Source organism: Bubalus bubalis, chromosome 20 (genome assembly GCF_019923935.1).
Source record: "Bubalus bubalis isolate 160015118507 breed Murrah chromosome 20, NDDB_SH_1, whole genome shotgun sequence".
Taxonomy (NCBI): Eukaryota; Metazoa; Chordata; class Mammalia; order Artiodactyla; family Bovidae; genus Bubalus; species Bubalus bubalis.
In genome coordinates, this window is record NC_059176.1 from 63,710,899 (window position 1) to 63,736,989 (window position 26,091).

General features: G+C 46.5%; 1 protein-coding gene across 6 annotated transcripts in view; it reads right to left on the bottom strand.

Annotated features, from left to right (window-relative positions):
• ADAMTS17 (ADAM metallopeptidase with thrombospondin type 1 motif 17) overlaps window positions 1–26,091 on the bottom strand; it is a 396,657-nt gene that overhangs the window by 72,315 nt on the left and 298,251 nt on the right. For all 6 annotated transcript variants that reach the window (XM_044933289.2, XM_025271613.3, XM_044933288.2 and 3 more), the window contains exons 16-19: window positions 22,004–22,084; window positions 12,808–12,965; window positions 9,528–9,687; window positions 7,373–7,508 (exon numbers count right to left, since the gene is read on the bottom strand). In XM_044933289.2, coding sequence (XP_044789224.2) covers window positions 7,373–7,508; window positions 9,528–9,687; window positions 12,808–12,965; window positions 22,004–22,084 — 535 coding nt within the window. The remainder of the gene's footprint in view (window positions 1–7,372; window positions 7,509–9,527; window positions 9,688–12,807; window positions 12,966–22,003; window positions 22,085–26,091) is intronic.

Genomic DNA, 26,091 nt, shown 5'->3' on the forward strand with positions numbered 1-26,091 from the left:
TACAGATTTCTCAGGAGGCAGGTCAGGTGGTCTGGTATTCCCATCTCTTTCAGAATTTTCCACAGTTTATTGTGATCCACACAGTCAAAGGCTTTGGCATAGTCAATAAAGCAGAAATAGATGTTTTTATGGAACTCTCTTGCTTTTTCCATGATCCAGCGGATGTTGGCAATTTGATCTCTGGTTCCTCTGCCTTTTCTAAAACCAGCTTGAACATCAGGAAGCTCACGGTTCACATATTGCTGAAGCCTGGCTTGGAGAATTTTGAGCATTACTTTACTAGTGTGTGAGATGAGTGCAATTGTGCAGTAGTTTGAGCATTCTTTGGCATTGCCTTTCTTTGGGATTGGAATGAAAAGTGACCTTTCCCAGTCCTGTGGCCACTGCTGAGTTTTCCAAATTTGCTGGCATAATGAGTGCAGCACTTTCACAGCATCATCTTTCAGGATTTGAAATAGCAATTCCCTTTCACTCACTGGTTATTTAGAAAGTGTTTTGTTTAATTTCTATGCATTTATGACTTTCCAAAATTTCTTTCTGTTGTTGAATTCTAATTGTATTTTTTTCCCGTAATTGTGACATAAAAATCAGATGCAGATATTGAATACTTAATAACTCAGGAAAGAGAAGGCCCTCCTCACAGACCCTGGGACCACATGGGAAGCATAAATCAACAGAATTTGGTTACTTGTGAAACTGGTATCTGGGAAGTCTCTTGTCCTCTGATGATCAAAGGGAGGGATATTCAAATGGTCAAAGAGTTTAAGTATGGAGGAAAGGAAGAAAACAGAAGCTTTAAGACAAGACTCTGGAATCCTTTCTTCTCCAGTGTTTCCTACTTTAGACAAGTAAAAGCTTCAAAACAATACTATTTAATTTAAATACAAGTGAGGTTCTAGATACTTTGGCCACCTGATGCAAAGAGCTGACTCATTTGAAAAGACCCTGATGCTGGGAAAGATTGAGGGCAGGAGGATAAGGCGACAACAGAGGATGAGATGGTTGGATGGCATCACTGACTCGATGAACACGGGTTTGGGTGGACTTCAGGAGTTGGTGATGGACAGGCAGGCCTGGCGTGCTACGGTTCATAGGGTTGCAAAGAGTCAGACGTGACTGAACGACTGAACTGAACTGAACTGAGGTTCTAGAATTTGGGTAGTGTCAGAAAGACATTTTGGAATTCTTTGAACTAAACTTTTCCTCACCATTCACATACTACTGAATAGGCATATAATGGATCACTGATGCTATTCTCCATTTTCCCCCTCAGGCACTTTTCCTTTATTTCACAGGGACTGTGGGGCACCCCTCATTCCAAGCCTCTAACCACGTGTTCAAGTGTCTGGAGAGTGGCTGAGCCTGAAAGTCAGGAGCAGCACTCCAGCGGTTCTGAGGTTCTTACTGCTGCCTGCAGGCCCCGCCCTCCCTTCTGAGAGCTCTCCCAAGTAGCGGGCTCCTGTTCAGCCACACGGCAGCGCCACAGGCGGCCTCCTCCACTCTCCTACATTCAAGGCACAGTGAACACAGGAGTGACGATTAGACTTACCTATTTTATTTTAGAGGAAAGCAGAAAAAAAAAAAAAAAAGCTTTAAGTTTTAGACAAGCTAGAAATGGATTAAACAATGGTATCTTTTCAGATATTGGCAGTATCTTAGGGCCACATGTTACAGGCTTCATTCTTAAATCAGGATCACATACACACACAGACCATGCTTTCATAAAAACATGCGGAATTACATTCAGTTTTAACCTAAAATGAGGCAAACTGGATAAAATAATTGAGCAAAGAGGACAAATTTAAAATCCAAATACATTTCCTTGCAGACAACTATTCAATTCAATTCTGTTGCCAGTAAGATATTGAATATTCTTTCTTGAATCACCCTAATTCAATGTACAGTACAATATGTACTGCCTGGGAAGAAATTCAAATCATAAATACTATAGGGAAATATCCAATAGCTCAGAATGGCCTTTTCAAGTAGCCAATAAGCTCTAAAAGACTGCAAAAATATTAAATCCGGTCACACATGGGCTATATGTTCCAGACTGAGCACATCTTGCTGTCATAGCCCCCCTCCTTGCTCCAGGACTACCTGGAACTGGGTCTTAAGGAGTTGGCACACAGGGCCGCTTGGGCTGCTCGCTGAATGCCAGATGATGGCGGGGCCTCTTCCCTGCAGACTGTGGTCAGCGAGGTGAAGGCTGCTGGCCACAGTCACAACAGCTGAGCTGATCTGCGATTTCTGTCTCCTGCCAATGTCAGGTCCAGGTTTGCTGATGTGTTTGTGCTGCTGTGCAAGATACTGGAGAAAGGCTGTCTGCCCTGCATGTCAGATTCCAGACTCCACATGGTTATGGCAGGATTTGGGAGAAGGATCCACAGAGCGAGGGGCAGGATTAGAATAAAGAGGTGTTAATGGTGTGAGTTGGGAAGGTAAAGGAAACTGTCGGGAACTCAGTGGAAAAAAAAAGGTTGAAGAAAATTAAAGGGGGATCAGGGGAAATAATAAAAAAAAATACGGGAAAAAGACAACCATCTCTGTTGTTTTAAAGGTCAAAGAGTAACAATAATACAGAAAGACTCTTTTATCTTGCCAGATTCAACAGCACACTACATTTTGGCTTTTTAAATAACGTTTATACCATTGGGTTCTGGGTTCTTCTTCCAACCACAGGCTCTGACTTCCAATCGTGCTCACTCCCAACCCCCTGAAGCACCTGTTTTTTCCAGACCGCACACTTCTCCAAACCCCACCCCCTGACCTAAGTTCAGTTTTCATTTATGATTATATCTCTCTCTGTCTGGCACTCATTTTCTAAGATCCTCACTTCTCTTCACTTACTAGCCTAAATCCATATTACTCTATACTTTTAAGAAAGATTCATGACAGCTAGATCATGCCAGGTAATAATTCAAGTTTTACTGTCTAAATGTTTGTGTGTGTGTATATATAAAATATCTGTACATAATACATATACACTTATATATGTAATTGTGCATATGTGTGTATGTATATAAATAAATAAAAGTAGCATTTGCAAGAGTTTTAAAATCTATCAGATCACACATTTCTTTAGCCAAACAATAAATATTCTGTGATGAGTCATGATACTTCACTTTCAAGTGTCCACTTTAAGAATCAGTATGAAGTCAGATGGTTCAAAATAAGCAAATAAGCAAACCAACAAATACAAGCAGACTAGGATAGGCATCCGAGAATTTCTTTTCTAGGTTCTGAGGCAAATTTCAGGTGCTGTCTTCTCTTTTATCAATTTTATTTCCTACTCTGTTTTGGCAAATTCAATTCATTCTTCCAGTCTGATGCATATGACTTCACAGAGTTGGAGAGGGAATGAAAGGGGGTGGGACCAAAAGGAGAGTGGTGGGAAGGAGAAGCCTAATGTTTATCGAGTTTGTTGTTGCTGTTGTTTGGCTGACAGTAAAGACTTTGCCAGTCTTTCACCTCTGTATACATTGGTACCAAGAGCAAAGTCAAGTGAATTTATTCAATAAACACATATTGAATAAATGAAATCACCGACTCTACACTGTGTGCTGAGGGTCATGCTGGATGGTTATAAAGAGAGTACTGGCTTCCCTGGTGGCTCAGTGGTAAAAGAACCAATGCAGGAAACACAGGAGACGTGGGTTTGATCCCTGGGTTGGGAAGATCCCCTGAGAAGGAAATGGCAACTCATTCCAGTATTCTTGCCTGGGAAAATCCCACGGACAGAAGAGCCTGGTGGGCTGTAAGGCCATAGGATTGCAGAGAGCTGGACACTGACTGAAGCTCGTGAACACACATACTGAATAACTGGGCAATGAAAAGTAACTCAGTATAACATGGTGCCCTCCCTTGTATGACAAGAGAATACATTCCCTAAGGTGGTGTCTTCAGAGCTAGGGCTCATGCTGAGGCTGTGATCCCATCATCTCAGTGGGCAAAACAAGGGTAGGCAATAACTTAAGGCAAACTATCATTCATGGGCCAAGGCTGGCCTGCAGATTGTACAGCCCAGGAACTAACAATGGTTCTTACGTTTAACAGGGTTAAAAAACAAAACAAAAAACAAACAGCAGAAATCATACACAGCCTACAAAACAAAAATATTTACTCTCTAGCCTTTCACAGAAAAAGTTTTCTGACCCTGTTCTAAAGAGACACTAAGATTGGAGAAGGAAATGGCAACCCACTCCAGTACTCTTGCCTGGAAAATCCCATGGATGGAGGAGCCTGGTAGGCTATAGTTCATGGGGTCGCAAAGAGTAGGACACGACTGAGTGACCTCACTTTCTTTTCTTTCCTTCTGAAGTTGCTGTTGTTTAGTCATTGGGTCCAACTCTCTGTGAACCCATGGACTGTAGCACACCAGGCTCCTCTGTCTTCCACTATCTCTTGGAGTTTACTCAAATTCATGTCCATTGAGTCAGTGTTCAAACTGGTTTTAGAAAAAGCAGAGGAACCAGAGATCAAATTGCCAACATCTGCTGTATCATCAAAAAAGCAAGAGAGTTCCAGAAAAACATCTATTTTTGCTTTGTTGACTATGCCAAAGCCTTTGACTGTGTGGTTCACAATAAACTGGGGAAAATTCTGAAAGAGATGGGAATACCAGACCACCTGACCTGCCTCTTGAGATATTTGTATGCAGGTCAGGAAGCAACAGTTAGAACTGGACATGGACTGGACACAACTGAGCAACTGAACTGAATTGAGTTGGTGATGCTACCTAACCATCTCATCCTCTGCTGTATCCTTCTCTGTTTGCCTTCAATCTTTCCCAGAAACAGGGTGTGAGGTTACTTTTAATCTAAAGTGTGTTCGACTTGAATTGTGTTCAAACACAGCAAGACTGCAGGCCTAAGCTCTGTGGGCTCTTGTCTGCTAATACCAACATATATGTTATCTTGGAGTCAATTTCTATTAATTGCCTTCTCTCATGAGTATAGATCACATTTTTCTGTTTCTTTGTAAGTCTAATAATTTTGGATTGTATCTTGTTATGTTAATTATAGCAGTGCTGTCCAATACAAAAAAAAAAAAATGAGCCACACACGTAATTTTAATTTTCTATTATCCACATTAAAAAAAGTAAAGAAACATGTGACTTTAATATATTGCATTTTGATCCAGTGTCTTCAAAATACAACAGGCTTCCCTGATGGTTCAGTAGGTAAAGAATCTTCCCCAAATGCAGGAGACACAGGAGACATGGGTTTGATCTTTGAGTAGGGAAGATACCCCAGAGCCGAGGGCATGGTAACCTACTCCAGTATTCTTGCCTGGAAAAGCCCATGGACAGAGAAGCCTGGTGGGCTACAGTCCATAGGGTCGCAAAGAGTTGGACACGACTGAGCGACTGCATACATACACACTCAAAATATAATTATTTTAACATGTAATAAATATTAAAAATTAATAAGATATTATATAATCTCTTTCCAGACTAATTCTTTGAAGTCAGGTGTGTATTTTGCATTTATAACACATCTTGATTTGGACTAGCTAGTGGCTACTGTGTCAGTCAATCAGCATGCATGTATGCCTGCATGCTCAGTAGCGTCTGACTCTTTGTGACCCCGTGGACTGTAGCCCACCAGTCTCTTCTGTCCATGGGACTTTCCTGGTAAGAATACTGGAGTGGGTGGCCATTTCCTCCTGCAGGGGATCTTCCTAACTCAGGGATCAAACTTTCTTTGCAGGCAGGTTCTTTACTGCTGAGCCACCAGGGAAGGAAGCACTGATCAGCATAGCCATAGAATATCATTCTAGGAGAATACTGGGGGTTTGTCCAATATAAGCTCTTCCATCATTATGGGAAACAGAATCCCTGACTGATAGTTTTTAAACTTTACCCCTTGGTATTTCACAGAGGTGCTCTGGGCCAAGTGAGATGAGGGGAAGGCTAAGGGCACTGAACCACTCTTCCCTATTATATATGCATCTCAAGTCAATCAGACCAACTCTGATTTCATGTTTCATATATTTCGTTTCTGTGCATAACTTAAAAAGATTTTGATACTAATATGAAAACATAAATGACTGTAGAATATAATTCTTGACGGGGTCCCTAGGATCGTTCTTGCTCATTTATGCCCTTGAACCTATGCTGATGTCTCTTCTAGAGTCACTTACTCTCCTTTCTAATCATATCACAAGAGCCAGCTGTCTCTACTTTCAGGAAAAGAAGCTGTGGCCTCTCTGATACCTACGTCTTTACAGTGGCAAGTTCTTCTTTCTTTAGCCCCACATGTGTGTGACTGATTGATAAATTGATCAATCGATGGATAGGTTTGCAAGATGGCTGTTCACACCCAAATTCTCAAGACTTCTAGAAATGAGCTGTTTCTCATGCCCTTCACCATTAGGGTAGAGAATTTCATTCTTAATTTTCCAAGGACCACATAAAATCACATCTCACCTTACTTTCCCTTCTGGCTTCCCTCTCTCATTCACACACATTTTATCAGTTTGACAAAGAAAAGAGGGTCAGAAACAAAACAAAATGCTTTGTGATACTTTTCACCAGGTGAGTGGTACAAACTGAGCTTAAGAAACCCAAAAAACTGCCAGGTTAAAAGTCCAGCCTCTTTCAATTTTGCTTTCCTCAGGGTATATGCCTTAAAGTGATTATCCTTCAATAAAAAATAAATTAATTAAAAAAAAAAGTCCAGCCTCTTTACAAAAGCTACACATGCCTTAACTGGATGCATAGAACCACAAAACAAAAGCCACATACCTCAACGCTGGGCAGAACAGGAGGCCAGGTGTGATATTACATAATACAACAGAATCAGATGAAAATCCCACTAAGATGGAAATAAGGAGGCTTAACTGATGAACACATTCCACACAATTCATCTCGGTTAACAACCCAAGAGAATGCACTTCGGAGTACATGGCCATGAAAGCTAGGGTTGGAAACAGAAGTTCTGATGGATCCCAAACAATAAATAACTTACTGATGTTAATTTCAGCCACTAAATCAGACCAATCACAAACACTAACCAATCAGAATCACTAACACCTAGTCACACGTGCTCACACTCTGAGTTCCTTTTTCTCCAAGACAGAGTAACTTGGAGGAGGTGACATGTGCCAGGTGAAAGTGTGTGGAGATGGCTATTTCTTTTTTTCATGAGATGTTCTTAATGGTCTATGAGACGCCTTCCAGTGAGGGCTGTATACTGCTATCAAAGTTATGGCTTAGTAGCCAGAAATTGAGTATTTTGAACAATCAGAAAATCACTCAGCAACAACAATGGAACTCAGAGTAAGACTGGTATTAATTGTGCAGCACCCCGTTCATGGGTGCTGCTGCTCTGACCCTGAAGGATCCAAGCTTGGGAACAGAGCTCCTTACCGTGACTGGCAGGGGTGCAAGTTGCACCTTCGAACCTGGGGCTCCGGGCGGCTGGCCTGAGGGCAGTCACTGTCGTTCACTAGAGTTGTGGTCTTGTTAACAATCCGTGTGCAGGACACGATGCTTCTGCGTTCCCCTGGAAACCAAAGTACACAGAATTGAGAGGCCACAGAACACATACCTGGAAAGGCCATTTATTCACCGTGTGGAGGAATGTTCAGGTGCTTCTTGTGATCAGTTTGTCACTTAAACTGACTCTTCTAACGCCTGTGGGTTGTCAGAGAGGGAGGATCATAATTTTAGGGATGAGGGTGTGTGAGACAGGGCAGGGATAGTAGGGGCAGGAGAAAGACCCTAGAACAGGATCAGAGAGAAGCAATGCTTCAGATCAGCTGTGTTCCTGGACACCTTGGGGCTCACTGTGGCCAAAGTTCTGATTTGGGTCTCTAATTTCTAACAAAGATTACCAGTCTCTATATCTGTTCATTTGAAGTCTATGGAGATCTGGGCTTGATTAAACAACTGCACAACAGCCCTCACCAGAGATGACAGTTACTTATTACAGAATTCCTGCTTTCTGGAGAGAAGCGAGAAACAGGAAGTGTTGTCTGAAGGACATAGACCAACCTGAAAATTTTTCTATCAACTGCTGCTCATGCCTGAGCATCACCTGCTCTTGGGAAGCCTCACTAACCCCAGCTGACTACACATTCATTCTTTTGGGTGTTTCCAAAGAACCCTGCCGGAGAAGGCAATGCCTTCCCACTCCAGTACTCTTGCCTGGAAAATCCCATGGACGGAGGAACCTGGTAGGCTGCAGTCAAGAGTTGGACACGACTGAGCGACTTCACTTTCACTTTTCACTTTCATGCATTGGAGAAGGAAATGGCAACCCACTCCAGTGTTCTTGCCTGGAGCATCCCAGGAACGGCAGAGCCTGGTGGGCTGCCATCTATGAGTCGCACAGAGTCGGACACGACTGAAGCGACTTAGCAGCAGAAGCAGCAGCAAGCACAACTATATGGATCCCATGCTCCTCAATCAGTCTATCTTCTGGGGAATTTGTCATGGTACAGCCCTGAACTTGAGTGAGCATAGAAAGCACAGAGATGCCTCAAGCCAGATTTTGGATTGGGCTGCAGGTCAGGGAGCTGGGGGTCATTGGTGCCATAAAAGGCTGTGATAGTGATGGCAGCAGAACAGCACCCCTACCCCCAGCCAGAGCAGCCTGCTAACTCCTGTACTGCGGCCATGCTGAGTTTGCAGCAAGTTGGCCTAGAGGAAGTTTGGTGCCATTAGCCCTGCAGGACCAGTGCCATGCCCACGTCTTACCTGCCAGCCCACCCTCTGGGTTGGCATTCCAGGGTCCAGGTCAACCTTCTGTCCTAACTCTGTCCATCAACATTTACCTGCCTTGCATCCATTCCAGGACCCCGCTCTGTGTCCTGTCAGGGCGCTGTTGGCTAAGAGTTCAGAATGCTTCCCTTCACTCCTCCTAAACAACACTGTAACGACTATGATGTTCTTTGTTCATATTGATGTTTATAGTATTTGAGTTTCCTCCTGCAGTGGGCATGAGGGCTGATCATCCTATTTTGGAGGTGAGGAAATTTAGGCACAGAGAGAATACATCATCTGCTAATAAATGGAGGCAAATCATGAAGCCAGAACCCAGGCCCAGAGTGTTTCACTGGAGTTGGAGGACTTTTCTTTCCATTATATTACTGTTGATTCCATTGGTTTCCATGTATTTCCACTGGTGACTGTAGCAAAAAGGAAAGGGTATTTGAAGGTCAGAAACATCTTCCAGCGCCCTTTTCCAAGCGTAACAGGTGCAAGTCTGTCCTGTGCACTCCCAGGGTCACCTGTCACACTTGTGACACAGCTGCACATTAGTCAAACCTCCACTCCGATCAGCATCAAAGGCTGTAGGCAAAGCAGCCACGTGGACGCAACTTCAGCCTGGAGGAGTCTGGAAGAAGACCCTGCCCAGAGAAATTTGCAGCAGGATGCAGTTACATTCCACAGAAATACAAGTTACTTATGTGGCCAGCCTTTCCCAGGCAATGTGCACCCGCCACAGAGTGCCCTGAATTCACTTCTCCTCTGTTTGGTAAAACCCCACACCCAGTGAGCCCACAACCCTGCTGCTCACCTCCGCCACACTGCACACTGCACCCTTCCCAGCCGCTGTGGGTCCAGATGAACAAGGAGTCCTGGGCTTTTTCTGGTTCACTTTGATTTTCAGTGGTGTAGTTTACAGGAATGGTGTATTCATAATGAATTCCGTAATTTTGGTCATGAAATAACAACACCTGCATCAGTAGCAAAATAAAAGGCCACTTTGAAATAGAGCAAAAGCCCACAGGATTGCTGAATTTGCAAGCCAACCCGTGTTGTGGCTGTCTTCCCACCAGGGATAGCCCATTCTTTTGGGGGTTTCAAAACAAGTTCATGCCAGGGGCACTCCTTTATTTCAGTTTTGGTTTCCACAGATACTCAACTCGGGGGCTGGAGCATATGTAAACCATTGGCAGGGAGCTCTACTCTTTTCCACTGGAGAGAGGACTGGTTTAGATGAGGGATTTGGGGATAAGCCAGTCTGAGTGCTCTAACTGCACTTTACATGCTCCATGTAATCACCCACGAAACTGCCCTTGTGGGTGAGAAAGACACAAATATACGGCTCTTTCTAAATAGGCATCTGAACAGGTAGGGTGACTCCTTTGCAAATGAATGCCACTCTTCATGCCCCAAGCACCAGTCACTGCCATGTGTAAGGCAGGCTCCAGGTTAAACACAGCCCCTACAAGGGAACCTTGTGGATGCCTGCCAAGGATGCAGGAGCCTTCCTGTACCATGGGAGCTAGGATCACGACAATGCCCACAGGGTGGCACAGGCCTGGTACAGGGCTTAAAGCTGGCAGTGAGGTATGGGGGAGCCATGATCCTGCAGCCTGGGGACCCTGGGGTCTGAAATCCTGGCAAGTGGGCAGGTGGAGGGGCCTTCTCTTAGTTTGGTAATGCATTTGACAAGCCTTGTAAGCACAGAGGTGCTCTATGGGCTTTATTTTTCTATGTGTACTTAATGGTGTGAAAGAAGCTCTCTTGTGGGAACTTCAAATGGCCTGCCTGTTGGTGGTACATCTTCAGCCCAGGCTTGGAACCGGGTGGCACTCCTGGGTCTAAGCAGCCAGCAACTTCACTTCCAGGCTGAGGTTCTGGGACAGCAGGTCAGAGGGAGCTGGAGGCAGACCTCCATCTGACCTGAGGGAGGCCAGGCAGACTGTGTGCCAGACGACAGGAGTCACTCTCCCGCCCAAGCATCTCCCAGCCCTCCTAAGGCTGGAGTTGCAGGGTGGGGGTGGGGTGCTAAGAGCAGCCCAAACTGAATAAACATCCACTTCTCCAAGAAATAGACTTGCAGTAATACATTTGGAAAAATGCCTCCAGTTTAAAAAAAAAAAAAAAACTCTTTAAAAGAGATCTTTATTATCTCAGTATGGGAATAAGACTGGTGAATTGAGAATCCATATGAAACCAATTTCATGCAATTTTGTAGCCACGTATAATTTGTGTGTGCATGTACGTAATTGGTTTCAAATGCAGGTCCCCATGGCTCTATGGGCACTCCTGACCTCGCAAGCAATGAGCACACTTCAGTTAGGGGACAATGGATTTCCCTTCAGAGCAAGACGGGCTCCTCTCATTTCTAGGTCTAGAAACTGGAAGTAACTAGCAATCACATTTCAAGAGAGACGTGATTAATGTTCAAGAAGGCAGGAGCTTCAGCTGTGGCAGTTGTTGCGTTCCCCGAGTTTTGTTTATCATGGTCTGAATGAATCCCGGCTGTGCATTTGCTTTAATGGGCTGACAATTCACTCACAGTTTATGCAAGCTTTTGGGAAAGAAGGGAAATAGACCCATCTTGGTGTTTGCTAGAAAAGCAGCTTCATGTGCTAACAGGTGATACTGCTATCTTGGGTTTTATCTTGTCTTTCACTTCCTCTTTTAGTCCCTCTGAATGACTGCTTTTAACTCAGGACAGGAGGATTTGTTCCAGTGACTTAGATTAGTAAACAATCTAATCACAGAGAAATGGCTTAGGTACAGGCTTCCCCAGTGGCTCAGCGGGTAAAGAATCTGCCTGCCATGCAGGAGAAACAGCAGATGTGGATTCAATCCCTGGATCAGGAAGATCCTCTGGAGGAGGAAATGGGAACCCACTCCAGTATTCTTGCCTGGAAAATCCCATGGACAGAGGAGCCTGGCGGGCTACAGTCCACGGAGTTGCAGGAGTCAGACACAACTGAACGCATAAGTGTGCACAGGTTCTTAGGTCCCAGAAATCAACTTTCAAATGTATATCTGCAGTAGCTTTAGTGTGTGGATTGTTGCAGTACGTCAGCCATGGGAACTAGCTCCCTTTGCTCTTACTGGAAACTGTAACAGGCTTAGGGCCGTCATGGGAGCCATCTCTACTCACTCGCAGAGCTGGTCTCCTCAGGAGATTCTTACTGAGAGGTGGCCTGGGAATCTCTCAGGCATCACCTAATCTTAAACAGATGCCGGCTGCCAGAGACCACAAATTAATGGAGATGATAAGAACTTCCAAGTAAAGACTTCGGGCGGCGTGGAGGACAAACTGTCCTTTGATTACAGACACACAAGCTGTCACAATCCCCATTCTTTGGAAGGAGACATCGAATCAGTAATTATGAGCTATCCAAAGTTAGCCACGAGAACTCCTGAACCCTGAGAAGGCAATGGTGGCATTCTTTTCCCTGGAGATCTTCCACAGTCTTAAAAGGCAGTATAACCAAACATTTCAGTGGTTTGCACGCGGTCCTTCCTGAGACAACATGTAAGACCAGAGTGCCCAGATCTGGCCCAACTCCACAGATTTCTTGAGACCATCTGGGGAGTAAATAGTCCAGTAGAATTTGTTTCTGTCTCAATTCCTGAAGGCTTGTTGCAAGCTGAGTCTGGAAAAACCTGAGTGGTGTTGGTTTGGAAACAGAGTCAACAGTGTGTTTTCAAAAGGTAGTTTCTGATGTAATTATACAAACTGGGGCAAATCTAAGCCACCTGATATGAAAACAGACTTTGAGTGGGACTGTCTGCTTAATGATGCCAGGTCTCCCCGCTGGCCACATGACTAAGCATTTCCATCCTGGAGGTGGTTCCTTTTGAAAAAGATGGGAGTTCTGCCAGTAAAGAGCCAAGGCAGAATTTTGAAAGGGCAGCATTTTGAAGCATGTGGCAAAAAGGATTATACAAGGTAAAAACCAAGAGAGAGAATGGAGCAGCAGGTGGCCAGGTAAACCACCAGGAACCAAGCGTACCTCCTCCCATAGGGCCCCAGGGAAGAAGTCAGCTGGTAGACCTCTTGGACCCAACCAACTCAGGACAAATACAAAAGCACAGCCAATTACCATCAGATGCAGCGGCATTTTGGTTGGTCCCTTGGCAGAAATTTTCTCCCACAGGCCCCTTCGAACATAGCGGACGGTTGTGCCTGCAATCTGGAACTCTCCAGGGAGCTCTATCTTCCAGTCACTGTTGATGGATCTCTTACTGGAGTCTTTGAGAGCTAGAAAGAAAATGGAACGCCACGGAATTAGGGGAGTCAGCCTGTGTTTGAAGGGAGTCAGGGCGTCTTGAGGGGTGGGTTGGAGGGCTCTCCACAGGGGAGAAGAGGGAGGCCTGCCCTGAGAGAAAGGGAGCTTTCTCTGAGAACGGAAGACTGGCTCATGGGCAGAGAACGGCTCCTGACCCCAGGTCCCTGAGCTCAGCTGCCTCGGCTCCTGAGCCTCAGAGCGCGGGCTGGTGTCTCAGAACCAGCTCACACGGAGTGGGTGTGGGGAGGAGTGCCAGAGGACGCAGACAGCCACACACAGCCCTATCGTTTTTCGCTAGACTTACAGAGTAGAGGGTTTTCTGCCGGATGAATGGATTCTATTTCAACATGTCCAAGTCTCTAAAACAGGTTTTGCAGCTTTAGCAAAATTCATCATTCATTTCACTCTTACCTACCTGGGGCTTTTTAGAGGGCAGCCTAACTCTAGTGTCCCTTAAGGATCTGATAGCCCCAGATTAGTGAAGTAGATGCTCCTTCAAGAAGCAAGTGCCCTTCTATAAAGACGAGAGTCTCCTATCCAGAGCTGCTTAAAGACAGACGTGGCAGTAAGTCAGCTGATGCCTCAGGAGTGGCAGGGGCATACCCACCCTCAGCTTCATGGCTTCTGCCATTTTCACACTTTGCTCTCTCAGTGTGTTGGAACTGACATGGAACTGACATTCTGCTGACTGGCCATAGCAAAGATTTGGTTTTCCATACAAGCCATGTATTTGTTATCATCCAAGTGCTCACCCGTAATTTCTTTGTTTTTTCCTCACTTAGGCTTTAGAGTCATGTGGTTCTCATGAGAGAGCATTCTACAGTGAAATTTTGGGCTTTTAAAGTTTGTTTTGCTTTGTTATTCAGGAAAGTAAACAACGATTATAGAACCTACTCTGACATGCAAGAGAAGGCGGTAAATGAAAATAGTCAATAGCAAGTCTTGATGTCACTCAAAACATAAAATTCTCCGTACACCCCAAGTCCAATGCCACATTCTTTGCCAGCACCCCTGAACCCTGCTCAGTCCAGAATCAGTGAAATCAGGTTCCCCACTCTTTGCTTATATGGTCAGAAACAAAATGCCCACATATAATACCAATTTTGGATAATGAGTGTTGAAACCCACAAGTCGTTTCAGTTAAGCCTGAGCCCACGAGCCCTGGGCCGGGTTAGGACCTGATGCGTCCAATCCTGGTCAGGCCACAAGCAGCTGGGGGTGCTGCCCTCTGCTTCCTGGTCTGCAGGACACGGTGGTCCTGGCTGGCTCCCCTGCCCCGAGGGGGAGGTGCAGGCTCAGCACTCTGCGTTTACAGGAACCACCAGGAGAAACCCACGGTCTGGGTAGGGCTGCCTCCCAGTAGGACAGCTTCCAGGAGGGGCCGCACTCGGTGAGGGTGGCTGCCCAGCGCGTGGCTGCGGATTACAGGACTCCAGGAACGGCTTTGAAAAGAGAACGCTCCAGCACTTAGAACCCAATGTTTCCCGTCAAAGAATTCTACCCACTCTTGGGATCTCCTGGCTATTGGAAGGAAGCGAGTCTGTTGGGATGCTCACAATTTCTGCTCCTTTTTCTCTTCCTCAGCCACCACCTGCAAGTCTCCATTTAAGGGGCACATTCTCTGGTTTAGCTTCTCTGTATGCTTTTACCCATTTGACCTTCCCAACAGTGCTCTAAGGTAAAGGATTACTGTCTTCTTTCTCACAGATGAGGAAATGGGGGCACAGGGAGGTTCAGTAACCTGCCTGAAGTCACACAGCTATTGTCACGTGGAGGCCTGAACCTTAACAGACCGAGGTCCCACATTCGTTAGGTCACAGCACAAGTCTAGAGTTTTATGACAGACACTGAAATGTGCAAATGTCTCACATTCTCCCAGAGAACACATTCCAACCTCAGATCACTGTGATGCCTCATGTTCTACATATCCTCATAAAAACACCTAAGCTTGTGGTTTTCCACAGCTTCCAGTGAACCACCAACCTACAAGTACTTTTGGCCGTATTAGCTATTGGGGTATCTAGCAACGGGTGCATGGGTGTTCACTGCTCTTTCACTTCCTCTGAAGGTTTGGACAACTGTTTTCTTACCACTTTCTGAGGGCCTTGTAGCTGGTGCTGAAGACACAGCTCCTGCCCTCGGGAGCTCAGGGTTTGAAAGTGAGGTGGGCGAGAAGACAGATGAACATGAGACACTTGCAGAAGCTCTGAGACAGAGGCCAGCCCAGGGCTCACGTGTGTGTGTGGGCAGAGACTGGGCCTGCTGGAGAAGGCCTTCTGGAGGGGAGGCCGGAGCTGAGATGGCAGGAAAAGCAGGGAGCAGAGGCGGCCGGAGCGCCTGGCAGCTTGGACTTGCTCCCTGGCTCCTTGATAAGCTCAGTTTCTGTGCAGAGTCGGGGGTTGGGGGGGGGAGGAGGGAGGCACTCTGCCCATGCGGAGAAGCAAGAGGAGGTGGCAGAGAGAGGCTGCAGAGGTGGAGAAGGAGAGGGGAGGCTTATTGTCATTGTCACTGGGCTGGGAACGCTTGAGCGGGTTGAGAATCTCTGTAACTTGGAATCAGCAAGATGAGCAGAGTGAGTTTCTGTAAAGCTGGGGACCACCGTCACTCTGGGGCCACCCCCAGAGCCCCTTTCCCTCATAGAGACCAGGGCATGCTGGGGCGGCCCGCCCCTCCCGTCTCAGCCTGTGCTCGCACCCCAGTCGACTCTTGCACTCGGTGGCCCTGGCTGGGCCTGGCCTTGCTCCACTTTAGGGCTTTTGAACTGTGGTGTTGGAGAAGACTCTTGAGAGTCCCTTGGACTGCAAGGAGATCCAACCAGTCCATCCTAAAGGAGATCAGTCCTGGGTGTTCATTGGAAGGACTGATGTTGAAGCGGAAAGTCCAATACTTTGGCCACCTAGTGTGAAGAGCTGACTCATTGGAAAAGACCTTGATGCTGGGCAAGATTGAGGGCAGGAGGAGAAGGGGACGACAGAGGATGAGATGGTTGGATGGCATCACTGACTCAGTGGACATGGATTTGGGTGGATTCTGGGAGTTGGTGATGGACAGGGAGGCCTGGCGTGCTGCAGTTCATGGGGTCGCAAAGAGTCAGACACGACTGAGCGACTGAACTGAACTGAGTGTGTTGCTCCCTGACATCTCTCTGTCCTTCTGCAAGTAACACCCCCCAGAGGAGCTTCTGGGGATGTGTTTTTCCCCAGTCATGGGAGGCTGACCCTAAACTCCTCCTCAGCTCCAGAAGTGGGTCCACCACCCAACTCGGGACAGGAAGAGTCGATTGTAACACTTGCATTCACCTTGGGAAGAAGCAGCTCTCTTTCCCAAAGTTGCCCAGGGACTCGATATGAGCTGCCAGTGCGTGGCAAGGGGCCCTCAGACGACAGTGCACTGAGGCAGGACAGCAGGGCTGGATACAGGCATCATTTCCCACGGTTTTAGCCCCTGGGCCCAGCGGCACCTGAAGGCAATACTTGGAAACCGAGGACTGGGTCTAGCTTCCACATGTCACATTTGGAGGTTGGTTTTTGAAAAACATTAACCATGATAGAAGCAGGGCAGGTTGAGAAAGAAAATGACTAGTATGGATTTCTAGAAGTCACCCTAGGATCCTTACTGATGTCAGCTTAGCACCCTCTGAGACTCAGAAAGGCACACTCCATCCAGGCCTTAACCCCTCTCCGGGACCCTGCCCTGTCCAGTACTTGTTCAGGGTGAGGTGGCTCTTTCTTACTTGGCCTTGTTTCCAAGGTGCTTTATCAGGACTTATTGGATTATGAACTGAAAACCACGCCACTCTCGTGCCAAAAGGCAAGCATCGGGGAGGTCAAGAGTGGGAAGAACTGGAAAAAGTGCAGGAGGGCACAGCTGGAGCCAATTATAACCCATCCACAGAAACGGCACACAGAGGTGTGGGGACCGCCTGGGGAAGCCCTATTTCTGCGGGCAGAGGCACCAACTGTGGGTCCCCCCAGGAACAGAGCCTACGGGTGCTGGGCACATGTCACCCTCTCACCACGAGGGCAGGGTCCTGTGGGGCGGTAGGGGTGAGGGGAGGAGACGTTTCCATAGGCGGTCCACAGGCTGGGCGCGGGAGGTCACAGAGGGGTGAACGTGGCCAGGGAAGACAAGGGGCGAGCAAGAGAGGCAGGCAGTGGCTCCCCCGTGATTCCAGAAAGGCAAGGAGCAGGAGGGGGAGGAACGCGCCCGACGGCACAGTGCTGGGGACAGGCTCTGGAGAAAGCAGCCTAGACTTCCACTGCTTGTCACTACTCAAGCTGTAAATGCACCCCGGTGGCAGATTTCAGCGAGCCACGTGAGCTCTGTGAATGCAGAGCTGGGAAGAGACGCAAACCATCAGCCTTCCCATCCACACCCTGCTGCTGGGCACTCTTGCGACTTCTGAAGGCACCTGCCTGGGCTTTGGAGGTCTGGCCTGGGCTGCTGAATTGGCAAAATCTCACTGTCACAGCTTCAGAGGGTATGTGTATGGGGGGCGGGCTCTCATGGCCCCAGAAAGAAGAAACTTTGCCTGTCCAAGGTTGGCTGTGGCCGTCTGCACGGCAGCTGTAAGCTTCCAGAATATGCAGCCAGTTTTACCACTGCTACTTGACCCCCTCATCTGAACACTTCCTCGGGACAGTGGGCTCGTGATGACAATCCTTCATGCATTTTGTACGGGAGGAAAGCTCAGAGGCAGAATTCTAAGTAGGAGGCCATCAGTTCCAAGAATCATGGGGATTGCTGCAAGCCCGCTGACTCTGGGGTGAGTCATTTAGGCAGCAGATCCAAAATCTGCAGGCTGCTATGGTCCATGCTGGAATTCTGAACTTCCTGCTAAAACTGGATGTTAGCACCTGACACCCTTTCAGAAGAGTACAACTGCAGCCTCAGAAAGTCTGCTGGAATCTCAAGATCTGAACATCACTGACAGTGGACGGGTTCAGTGTGGAGTCTGATGAGAAAACCACCCTGTGGGGCCACGTCAGCCCCAGAGAACAGGCGTGAAGGTTGCTCCTGGCCCGTCTGCAGCAGCCCCCCAGAGTGAGCTTCCCAGAGCAGGGTTTGCATGACCCAGGGGAGTTGAAGCTCCAGAGCCCCTCCTGGGGCCCTTTCCAAGGCTGTATACAAAATGCATTCTGTTCCTTAAAGAAGCCCTCCGAAATTAAACAAGTTTTGGTCTCCAGAAATTCCTGTTCCTCTCAAGCCTTGGCATCAATAGTATTTGCAAGCCCCCTTCATCTGTAAGCATTTTGAGGTGAATTTGTATTTGAAATTAGAATTTTTAGGCTGAGAAACTCAACAGGGGCTGTTAAGTTGTTGCTCAGTCGCTCAGTGGTATCTGACTCTTTGCAACTCCATGGACTGCAGCACGCCAGGCTTCCCACAAATGCTCTGCTCTGACAAAGAAATAATAGAGTTAAGAACAAAGGGGATTCCAGAGCAACATGATCCTATCCGTAATGTCAGAAATTCAGATTCGCTGGGGAGGAGATTTTCACTTGCTGGTCCTGCCTCAGTCAGAAGTTGGATGTTTAAACCCTGCCCCCAATGCAGCAGTACTTGCTTTTGTGTTTTGCTCAGGAGCTACTAGAAGCCTTTCAACAGCTGAAGAGACTTTCATGGGATGAAGATGAGTACACGCCTTCCCCTGCTACCACGGCAGAGCCAAACCTCCTCAAAACGGCCTGAAGTGTGAGGTCACGTGGGGACCGTCTGTTTCCATCCGGCCCTCCTGTCTCTCTGCAGACATTGACACGATGTTCCTGGACTTCCGGGCACTGTGGGAGATCCTGAGCCTTTTCAGGGACTGGGAAGGGGGCATTCCTGCTGGGATGGCCCGGCTCCTCTCTGGACTGCCCAGAGACAGACACAGGTCAGACCTTGTCCGCATGCCCACCTCTCGCCCAGCACTGTGAAGAAGCCGGGCTCCTTTCTGTCTCTCTGCCTTCTGGATCCCACTGGAAGACTTGACCCACATTCAACCTACTTCTCATCTTGGCGTTGAGTCAGCTCCTTTTATTTCCACTCGGAGTTCTGCCAGCTCCGCTCTCAGCTATGGATGCAAACTGCAGAGGCATTTCCTGTTCCAGGTGGTTTCGAGCAGAAAGCCAGGCAGCGTGGGTTGAAGGTAGGTGGGGTGAATTCTTCAGGAACTGCTCCCGCAAATGGGAGAGCAACTCAAAGTTACACAGGGTTGATATCCAAAGCACCCAGCCCTGGGTGGAAATGAGGCTTGTTTGAACTGACTTTAGAAACATATCGCGCATGGACCACCTTCTGATTTCCCTTGTGTACACACCAGGCCCTGGAACACTGGAACTGTGATTTGCAGATAAGGTGGCAGAGTCTGGCTCCAACCTCCCAGGGAGGTCCAGTGCTTCTAGGGAGCTGAGGATTCGTCCTGAGACATTGGCCCTATCTCCTCAGATGGACATGTGCTTCTCTGAAATCCACACGTCAAAGCGGTAGCAACGGGCAGGTTTAACATTCTCCAGTGAGAAGTCGCCTCCATCCAATCTCTGGCTGTGATCTGACACCTCCATGAGCTGCAGCCGGCCAAGCTGGAGAGAAGCTTGGATGAGCGGCTGAACTCCCAGAGCCCTGGTTTCCTCCTCAGTGAACCAGGCACAACAGTACTCTGGTATTTGGGGATCAGGGGTCAGGTCTTCAAAGCTGAGCAGAGCTCAATGACTGGGACTCACGATGTCAGTGTCAGGGTTGTTATTGGAAGGTGTGGCCCTCGGCATGAGGGGCAGAGAGGGACCACCATGAAAAAGCTGGCTCCCCCCGGTGGCATCCACAAGGGGTTACTTGTTGGCCCTAACAGGTTCCAGTGAAAAGTTATCTTCACTACAAGAATTAGATGTCGAGGGATCTAAAGGATTCTGACAACCTTCTGTCTATTCTATCACACAGAAAAGCACACGTAAGGATCATGTTCCCACCTTTACCAGATACCTGGGGCTGGAGGAATGGTGCTGGGAAGTCTTAAGGGCAGGACAGGAAGCTGAGGAACTTACTTGCAGGGCACCTACTGGTGCTTTATGGAAGGACCAGGAAACTGACCTTGGAATTGTGCCAGCACCTGAGATACCAGGATCATGAGTTTTGAATAAGATAAAGGTCAAAGGTGATGTCAGATTCCCACAGAGGACCAATGCTTCTGGGGAGCAGAAACATCTCCAGGTAGGGGAGGGCCAATGGACCAGTTGGAAATGCTAACTTTTGGCATGACACTGGGTGATGCGACCCCAAAACAAATGCTGATAAAGTTGACAAAATTTTCTTAGATGGGCAGAAAGAAGGGGCTGGTGTTCTTCGAGAATTTAGTAAAAAGGCTGTCACTTTGAAAAAGTTTCGGAGAGCAGGGCAGGCCCTGTTTTAGAAAGCATTTATGAGCATCGCTCTATTTGTAAAGCAACAGCTTGGATGGCTGCACAGAAGAATGCCAGGCTGGACCGGGCCAGCGTGGGAAAAACCACAGGGCTGATGGAGACCAATGTGGATGCCAACCTGAGGAACAGCAGGTCCCAGGCTGGCAGCAGGAAGAGCAACGTCCATTATGGCTTCCAGGATGCGGATGGATGGGCAGCAGGTGAGAGAGTTGGGATGGGGCAGGGCTGTCTGGGAGACCCCTGGGGGCTGCTTGCCCACGAGCCTGGTGTAGGCACTTAGAAACAGGAGCTCCTGTGCCCACTCCCAAGTCAGGTGTGAGAGGGCTATCTTGGTGTCTGTAAGTGGTTTGCAACTCCTCTATAGGATGGTGGTCTTCACCGCACACCTGCCTACTAGAGGTTTGATCTGCATCCATCTCATCAGACTTGGGGTTTTTCAAGTGGAGACCATTTCAAAGAAAGACTTAGACACTTTTATATCTACAAAGCAAGGAATGTGGACAAAGCCATGTTTTTAAAAATCAGTGATAAAGGTTGAAATAAAAGCGTTTCATGAGTAAACTTCATTTTAGCCAAAATAGCTTAATTCTTAAGTTTGAAGCCAGAAAAAGATCATGTCTTACATAAAAAAATCTCAAACAGCACCTTGCTACACAGATGGGGAGACACAACATGAGGACTCTTGAGAGGGGTGCCTGGGTAGGAGGTTAGCCACCTCGATGAGAAATCCAGCCCAAGACAGGAACGCGGGAGCAGGGCTGGGGGGCCAGGGGGCACAGCACGTCCCATGCCAGTGAGCTCAGGCCAGAGGCAGGCCCTGTGCGAGGCAGCATTCGGAGCAGCTGTGTGCTCAGCTCAGCTGAGCTCAGGAGCTCAGCACTGGTACTGCCCTGGAACCTGAGCACGAGGTGGACCTTTCAGGGACTCGTGGAGAGCCTGAGAATTGAGTTTAGGACACACTCAGAGGATCTTCTGTGGCAAAGAAGGGGCTAAACGGAACAATGCTTGGGCTTTAAGCACAGTTCTGTCAGCTCTGTCGAAGGCAATGAAGACCAGTGCAGAATGCAACTTAATCCTTCTACAGAAAGATGAGCAACCATCCATGCAGTTGGCACTGGGAATTTGGGGCACACAGTACTTCGTGAAACCGGTGTTCTTCTGGGCTTCCATTAGATTGAGAGCAGTTATTCTTTTTCCAGATAAGGAGTCACCCCGAGAGCCATCCACAGCCTACAGGAGCTCCCACAAGTTGGGTGCTGCACCCTTGCTGCTCAGGCTCTGGCTGCCTGAGCGCTCCTGGAGATACTTTGGGGCACTTAGCCTACCCCAATTCCTTACAACTTCCTTCATTCACTCTTCTATCACCTGCCTTCCTGTCCAAAGCCGGGGGTTCCTATTCAGCCCCTCCCCTCATCCACCTTGGGGTTGGCTGCACATTAGTCAAACACAACAGTACTGCTTGGTACCTGCTGATTGCTCACTATGCCTAAAATATGAGTTAAAATCAATGGCCTGAGAGCACCGTGTCAGCATTTCGCTGACCCAAATTAGCAGCTTGATCGTCCAAATCAATGTTCAGAACATAAACTATGAGTCAAACATTTTTGTTTTACCCAGAAAACTGTGGGCAGGTTTATCCTCCACCACACGAATCCTTCGAGCTCCAGCTGGAATGATGGCAGCTTCAATATAACCTGTAGTGACAGATAACACACAGGTGAGCCAACATACCTCCACCCGCCAGTACAGGCTCACAGCAAACCCCACCAAAACCTGCTGCTCCACCCCGACGGTGACTTCAGAGCTCTTGAGAAATCAAGCTGGTCAACTAATAAGAAGCGTTCTTCTATAGCCAGAATATCCTGGCTGCCCAAATTCCAGAGAGCACCATTTGCATGTGTTACGAGTTGAACTAGGTCTCTCCCACCCCCAAATCCATATGATGAAGTCCTAAGCTCCAGGACCTCAGAATGTGACCTTATTGGAAACTGGGCTGTTGCAGACGTAATTAGTTAAGACGAGGTCATACTGGAGCAGGTGGGCCCCCAGTCCTATATGACTGGTGCAATTATAACAAGAGGAAGACTGGACACAGACATGTACACAGGGAGAACTCTGTATAATCACGAAGCGGAGATCAAGATGATGCCTCTTACAAGCCGAAGACTGCCAGCAAAACACCAAAAGCAGGAGAGAGGCATGGGACAGATTCTTTCTCACCTGCACGAGAAACCAACACTGCCAACAACTGATCTCAGACTACCACCCCCCAAATGGAGACAGTGTGCGTCTCCTGTTAATGCCTCCCTGTGGTACTTGGCTGCAGCAGCCCCAGTAAACTACGAGCCTGGAGTTCTGTGTGAAGAGCACTGGCCTGGAGCACGGGTGCTAAATGTCCCCGGCCGCACCATCTCCTGGGTTCCTTCCATCTTTGCTGAACTTTGTCCCTGGTTCTATGGGATGACGGCAGAAACTGGGCTACTTGCCCTATGACAAAACCACTGCCTTATCACAGGTATCATTTCCTGCTTTCACTGCCCTTTGGACTTTTCTGCAACCACTGCAGTGAATACTTCTGTCCATTTCCCTGAGTATTTCCAAGTATAATGGGGTCCCTCAGAGGCCAGGGCCTTCCGCCCATGCTCTGACCCCACACATGCCCAATACGGCAGGTGGTTAGTGAAGTTCTGGAAGGAAATGACTGAGGCTGCCAGGGAGGAAGTCAGGGGCTGGCGAAAGCCTGGTTAACGAGGGCAACTGCGTCAATTAATGAGCCCAACATAATAGCGAGATTCTAAAATGTAGGCTGGTAATCACTTGGTTTTGGTTTACATTTGGGTTTTAGACAAAGGTAATACACATTTGCTTCAGCAATTTAGCTGATGATCCCAAATTAGACGATAAATCCTACCCTTGTGGTTCCCAAATGTGATCATCAGAATCAGCAGGGGAGTTTTAAAAATGAGAAATTTCTGGCCCAAGTATGTAGAGATTATGGAAATCTATTTTGAGCAGTTTATTTCCTCATTTTCTCATAGTAAACATGGCTCAATTTTCATTATAAATATAGTACATGATAATTCAAACCAACAAAAGGGGAAAAACTAAAAACAAACATTGAAAATTACCCTTATTTTTGATGACCAGCCTTTTCAGCAACTTTTAATGCGTATAAACATATGCACATCATTTTATGCCAACAGAATACCGTATATAGTTTTAAAAGATCAGGGACAACTTTAAAATAATTAAGAGTTTTGTCTGGCAATGTGTACCCAAGGTGCAAAATTTTAAAGTTATAAAAGGATACGGTAGAAAGTATATTGATACTATAAGATATTGGATTGGTCGAAGACTCCCGTAAAAACACAAATGAACTTTTTGGCCAACTCAATATATCCTATAGTTGGCTGTCTTTCTAACACTTATCATTTATAATAATTTGTGTATTTTAGCTGGGTTTCTATGTTGCTAACTGAAATGTGCCCGAATGACAGTTTTGTTTCTTCCTTTCTGATCTTTATGCCTTGGATTTCTTCTCCTTTCACCATTCTGGTTGGAACTTACAAAACCACATTGTGGGCCACATGAGATAGTGACATCCTTGTCTTATTCATGAAGTTGGAGGAAGGGAATTTTCCCACTGAAAATGATGTCAGCAGTGAGAATATGATAGGCATCATTTATCAGGTTAGGGAAGTCCTCTTTTTTCCTAATTTGTTAAGAGTTGTGTTATGAAGAGGTACTGAAGTTAATCGAGTGCTTTTTTGCATCTACTGAGATCATCATACTTCTTTTCACCCAGACAACACAGATCTCAGAGCAGTTTAACGGCAGTCACGCTTCTCATGGCTAACATGGTGTGTGGTTCAGTATCTGAGCTCTGTTTTTCCCTCATCCATCCATTTTAGTTCACTGTTATCTCTTTTTTATTTTGATGTTTTCCTGTAAACCTTTAATTATATTTACACTTCTAATACATGACTTATCAGCTATAAACTATTTTAATCTCTGGATATTAAAAGATGAGGAAATCCACATAATACATTGCCCTTCATTCTCTTACACTGCCCTTCAATATTTACTGAATCATTTCTACACTGTTAATTTATTTATCTTTTGCACTCTAAGATAATTCCTGCAGTTATTTTAGTCCTAAAAATAGATTTAATGTTCACTGTGTGTCCTTTTTCCAGTTTTTCCAGCAGATTCTTGCTTGCCTCAAGTTAGTTCTCTTTGAGATGGACTCAAAGAAAATTATAGCTTCTGAATTGTAATATAGTAAAATATACTATATATACATACATATACATACACACACACACATATATATGTATACATACATACATATATGTATATGTATATACATGTATATATATGTTGTTATTAAGTTGCTAAGTCGTGTCCAACTCTTTTGTGATCCTGTGGACTACAGCCCGCCTGGCTCCTTTGTCCATGGGATGTTCCAGATGGCTCAGCGGTAAACAGTCTGCCTGAAATTCAGGAGATGCAGGTTCAATTCCTGGGTTGTGAAGATCTCTGGAGAAGGAAATATATTTCCTTCTGCCACTGATAATATATATATATATTATCAATTTGTTAGTGTTCTTTCTTCAGGGATACCAAATTATTTATGTTTGACCCGCTTTTTCTTCCCTAATGCTCATTCAGTTTCTTACCCCTCTGATTCTTTATTTCCACTCTGCTTTGCTTGTTTTTCTCAGTCCTGTCCTCCATGCTTCTCACTGTGTTCTCAGTGGTGTCCCTTTCCTTCGAATCCATGCAGACGTGCTTTCTGTAATGGACTCATTTTCTTCCTCTGCCCTTTTCCTCAGCTGAGTCTCATTTCATTTCCCTCTGTTGCTTCACTGGCTGTTCCTTGAGCTCTCATGTCTTACCAATGAGTTCTTTCATTGAGGCTATTACTTAATCAGTTTTTGGAATTTACAGCAATAATGTTGGATGATAATTTTCAGCTTCTCCTTGGTAATATTTTGCTGGTGAGTTTTTTTTTTTTCTTTACACTGGTCATTTGTTCTTGTCCCTTTCCTCCTTTTCCTATTGCAGTATATCTGTGTTGATCCTATATTAATCTCTTTCTAAATTTATTACCAGTTTTTAGCTGACAGTTTTAATTGTACCAACTGCTTCTATGTTTGTGTGGTAATAATAGGACTGTGTTATGGGCTAACAGAAGTTTCCCTTCAGTTCTGTTCAGTTCGGTCGCTCAGTCGTGTCCGACTCTTTGCAACCCCAGGAATCAGCACGCCAGGCCTCCTTGTCCATCACCACCTCCTGGAGTTCACTCAGACTCACATCCATCGAGTTGGTGATGCTATCCAGCCATCTCATCCTCTGTCGTCCCCTTTTCCTCCTGTCCCCAATCCCTCCCAGCATCAGAGTCTTTTCCAATGAGTCAACTCTTCACGTGAGGTGGCCAAAGTACTGGAGTTTTCAGCTTTAGCATCATTCCTTCCAAAGAACACCCAGGGCTGATCACCTTTAGAATGGACTGGTTGGATCACAGTAAAATTTGTTAAGACATGGGTTTATATGTATCAGTGAGTTAATTTTTATGTTTGTAAACATTTATGTATTTTAAATTTACAGAAATATACATGTATATTTCCCCATTATAAAAATTTTAATACAGGCAAATCCCACTCTGATCCCCTGTGGGAACTGCCACCATCAGTCTGAT